At 39.1% G+C, this 3,177-nt stretch overlaps 1 protein-coding gene across 1 annotated transcript; it reads left to right on the top strand.

Moving 5' to 3' along the window:
- The first annotated feature begins 380 nt into the window (after positions 1-380).
- On the top strand, positions 381-2,098 carry LOC131077442 (cytochrome P450 76T24-like). The gene is made up of 2 exons (XM_058014936.2): positions 381-1,268; positions 1,357-2,098. Exons 1-2 carry the CDS (start codon positions 381-383, stop codon positions 1,987-1,989), a joined length of 1,521 nt encoding a protein of 506 aa, XP_057870919.2. The 3' UTR covers positions 1,990-2,098.
- Positions 2,099-3,177: the final 1,079 nt, after the last annotated feature.

Genomic DNA, 3,177 nt, shown 5'->3' with positions numbered 1-3,177 from the left:
ATCTATTTAGTTGAAGTCTCATTCGATTGCTTAGAACTTCATGTCATAAAACATAAAGTCATGAGATTCAATCTCCCTCAACATGATACTTGAACATATGTAACATAAAGGAATACATTCTCTCAAATACTTAGCCTACAATATTTGACCTAGTTAATAGCCATCACTCGAGACCGCCTCAAAGTTTTACCAAATATAGTACTTCAAAAAAAAACTTGCTCGGTCGTAGTCTGTTGGGCGTTCCCATCGTTGAAGACTTTCTACCCGGGTAGATGTAAACCAAAGACGGACGACACTGAGTCCATCGATACGATTCTGCCTATAAAATACACTATATGGGGAAACCAAAGAAAATAAGCTTCTCTTTGTTTACAGCTAACATGGGTATTCCGCCGCTTTCTTGGTCCTCTCTGCTCCTTACCACTTGTTCACTCTTATTACTCTTCTTCCTATGGAGAAGGGCGAATAGAGTAAGGCTTCCTCTTCCCCCAGGGCCTCCTGCATGGCCTATTGTGGGAAACCTCTTTCAGCTGGGGAAAAGGCCGCAAGAGTCTATGTATGACCTCTCTCTGCAATACGGCCCACTCATGACACTCTGTCTGGGCATGAAAACAACAGTGGTCGTCTCTTCTCCTGCCATGGCAAAGGAGCTCCTTAAAACACACGACCACATCTTCGCGGGACGACAGGTGCTAGAAGCACTTAAGTCCCTTTCCCATCACAAGTCCTCGCTAGTTTGGGGAGAATACGGCCCTTACTGGCGCTATCTCCGACGTATTTCAACTGTTGAGCTTTTCAGCCCTAAAAGACTGGATGCTTTACAACACCTCAGAAAAGACCAAGTATTTCGCACGATTCGACTCATATTCGAGGACAAGGGAAAGGTTGTGGATATTGGGCAGATGGTGTTCTGCACGTCTCTAAATTTGTTAGGCAACATGATCTTCAGCACAACCGTCTTCGATCCTCACAATCCAGCTTCTGCGGAGCTCAAGGATACCATTTGGAAAGTAATGAAGCTCCTCGGGAAGCCCAATTTGGTGGACTTTTTTCCGTTTCTCCGGTTGCTCGACCCCCAGGGCGTGTCCCGTCAGATGGCCAGGTACTTCAAAGTATTGTATGACTTTTCTGATACATTCATACAGAAAAGGCTTGCCACCAGTAGCCAAAGCGTTAAGCCTAACGATTCTGAGAAGGATTTTCTTGATGTTCTGCTTGATTTCAGAAGTGAAGATTTCACTCTCGTTGGTATTCGAGCCTTGATAGCTGTGAGTAGTAGTGAAAACATAATATTTTTTTAAAGGTTTATGAATCTTTGGTATTTGTGAGATCTCTAATTGTGGTCTTTGTTTTCAGGAATTGTTTGTTGCGGGTACTGAAACGGTCACTACAACAATAGAATGGGGTATGGCAGAAATCATTCGGAATCCGCAGAAATTGAACCGAGTCCGAGAGGAATTGGACGAAGTAGTTGGTTACAAGAGAAGAGTGGAAGAATCTGATGTAGATCATATGCCTTATCTCCATGCAGCAGTGAAGGAAATATTCCGATTGCACCCGGCCGTTCCATTGTTGCTCCCCCACAAAGCCGAAAGCTCCTGCGAGATCGGGGGATTTCTGATACCCAAAGACAGCCAGGTGATAGTGAACGCGTGGGCCATTGGGAGGGACCCTTCAATTTGGAACAATCCCTTGGAGTTTATGCCCGAAAGATTTTTGGAGGGAGAGAATAGCAAGATAGAATACAGTGGACAAAACTTTGAGCTAATTCCATTCGGAGCGGGAAGAAGAATTTGTCCGGCGGTTCCATTGGCAAGCCGTATGGTTCATTTTGTTTTAGCTTCTTTACTTCACTCATTTGAGTGGAAACTTGCAGACGGGAAGCGATGTGAGCTTATGGACATGGCGGACATAACGGATGAGTTTGGAACTACATTCAAAGAGTTTAAAGCAATCCCTGTGCCACGTCTCCATCATCATATTTACTAGTATTTCTTTCCAAGGAGGTGTAGTGTTTACAGAATTGCAATTTTTATAAAAATACGTTGTAATATTAAAGTAGTATTAGGTCAATAGAGAAGTCTAGTAGTTTGTTTTACATGACGTCTTAATAAAACATTTATTGACTAGCTAATTGTGATTAAGTCTTAAAATTAGATAATTATATTTGAACAACTATTAGATATGAGTAGTACAGCATAAAAATGAAATTATTTATAAATTGTTCCGTTTTTACAATATGTGTTTGGCTTTTTCCTTTTCTTTTCTTTTTTTTTCTTGGAGTTTATTTGTAGAAGTGATTGTTTCCCTCATCGTGTGGCTTTGTAAAGTAAAGCTTATGATTGTGATTGCATGTGCTTTTCAGGTGTTGTATAGCATTTAATTAATATGAGGATATAAACTATCATCTCAATTTGCATTCCACAATAAGAGACAAGTTGTTGACAATAAGATAGAGGAAACATTAAGCAATCTCATACAATGTTCTAGAACTAATATAAAAAAACAAAAAGGCCACATGGATATTTGGTATATGATTTTATAAAATATCCACAATGCCTATCCTTAAATTAATATATACAACATTATTTTTTGATATATTTGATGTCCACCATATGTGAAAAACTAGTGGTAATTGTTTTATGAAATAAACAAACATGAGATTGGGCTTCATTCATGTATTGAAAATATATTTTCTCGATCAATTGAATATTTGTCTATCAAATTTTTGGATCACACTCCATGATTTGTCATTAGAATGTAATTGAAATATTTTCATCATCTCTCACTCTTTACATTTTGATGACTAATAATGGAATGTGATCCATAAAGTTTGTGAAAGGAGATTAATGTACTCAAATCTAGAAAAATACAAGATGTAATATTATGGATCATCAAAATCTAATGTATTTATTTATGAAATAATATAAGCAAAGAAAAAGGAGTCTAAGAGATGGTGGGCATGAGTGGGTGTTCTGCTAGGTTTTCAGGTGGAGGGGCTAGAGGAGATGTTGAAAAGGATTTTGAAGGGGATGACAACGATGAAGATGGTAGGCAAGTTGTTGCTTGCCCCATGTTTCTACACTCTTTTGTGGTTGTTTGCACCCCTCAGTGGTTGTCTTTATTGCACCCATGTTCATTTTTGTGCATACTCTTTCATTATGGGGTGAGATGTTG

The sequence above is a fragment of the Cryptomeria japonica genome, chromosome 6, assembly GCF_030272615.1.
Source record: "Cryptomeria japonica chromosome 6, Sugi_1.0, whole genome shotgun sequence".
In the NCBI taxonomy this organism is placed as follows: Eukaryota; Viridiplantae; Streptophyta; class Pinopsida; order Cupressales; family Cupressaceae; genus Cryptomeria; species Cryptomeria japonica.
Note: the sequence above shows the minus strand (reverse complement) of the source record. Positions and strands in the feature narration are given on the sequence as shown.

Coding starts and splice junctions, on each gene's coding strand:
- LOC131077442 (XM_058014936.2), top strand. CDS start 381: ATGGGTATTCCGCCGCTTTCTTGGTCCTCTCTGCTCCTTACCACTTGT. Junction 1,269..1,356: donor GTATTCGAGCCTTGATAGCT/GTGAGTAGTAGT, acceptor CTTTGTTTTCAG/GAATTGTTTGTTGCGGGTAC.